The sequence below is a fragment of the Vavraia culicis genome, assembly GCF_000192795.1.
Source record: "Vavraia culicis subsp. floridensis unplaced genomic scaffold supercont1.181, whole genome shotgun sequence".
NCBI classification, from domain to species: domain Eukaryota; kingdom Fungi; phylum Microsporidia; family Pleistophoridae; genus Vavraia; species Vavraia culicis.
This window is the reverse complement of record NW_007360784.1, coordinates 1-994: the sequence shown is the minus strand read 5'-3', so window position 1 is coordinate 994 and position 994 is coordinate 1. Positions and strand designations below refer to the sequence as shown.

Genomic DNA, 994 nt, shown 5'->3' with positions numbered 1-994 from the left:
CGGAGTTGTCTTTTATTTATATGAATAAAGTTACCTGTTTATCAGTGAACTTTTTTTCAATGCAGTTGAACATATGCGGTACCTTTAGCTTTCTAATAGAACCATGAACATGCACAGTTTCGCAATTCTCATTGATTTCCATAGAATAAAACCATCCCATGTTTACATCCACTAATTTCACTGTTTTGATATTTCCTTTCAATTTAACCGAAGCATTTATTGTCACACGCTCAAGCGACAGCGAAAGAAGCTTGTTAAAAACATCTTTGCAATGATTAAACTTGTAGTCTTTTATGGTAAGCGATTGTAAACAAGTACATCTTGAGAACTCGATCTTTCCGTTGCAATTATCGATCAATAAAACTTCACAATCATCATTAATCCTTAATTCCACATTTTCGTGCACCACCACAGATATTAAGTTTACCGTGTGTATGTTGTTCTGTATAACTGTTTCATGAGCAACATAAGCATCCTTTATTGATAAACGACGTTTGGCATTTGATGAATCATTTACAAACACCAAATCACCGGCACGCAAGTGTAAGCTTGATGAGAATACTGGTGACATTTTCAAGACAAGCGGGATGCCGAACTCTCCTGTATAATTCCTGATGATGATTCTTTCACATTCATGATTTACCACAATGGATGAATTTAAGGCTACTCGGAGCCGATACAACAGCACTCTTTTTATGGAGTTTGCCAATTGCAAAATTTCATTGTTGATGTTGCATAATGACACTTCAATTTCATACGCAGGATATGATAGATAGTAACTTGGAAAATTTCGGTGATAATTGCACAATCTTAATTTCCTAAAATCATTTTGTGGAGAGACAATTGCACCTCGGCAGTTGTCCAAATGTAGATTTTTGCATCCGCTAAGAAATTTCAATCCGATATCATCACATAATTGCAAGTTCTGTAGCAGGGCTGTTCGTATTTTATGTGAAATCAATATCATTTCGTTAAAATTAGTTCTAACTATTTT

At 34.8% G+C, this 994-nt stretch overlaps 1 protein-coding gene across 1 annotated transcript; it reads right to left on the bottom strand.

The window, feature by feature from the left end:
* Positions 1-16: 16 nt before the first annotated feature.
* On the bottom strand, positions 17-994 carry VCUG_02706 (uncharacterized protein; the record flags this gene model as incomplete). Its single annotated transcript, XM_008077524.1, has 1 exon — positions 17-994. A coding segment is annotated over one exon (978 nt), but the record flags the coding sequence as incomplete, so codon positions are not given.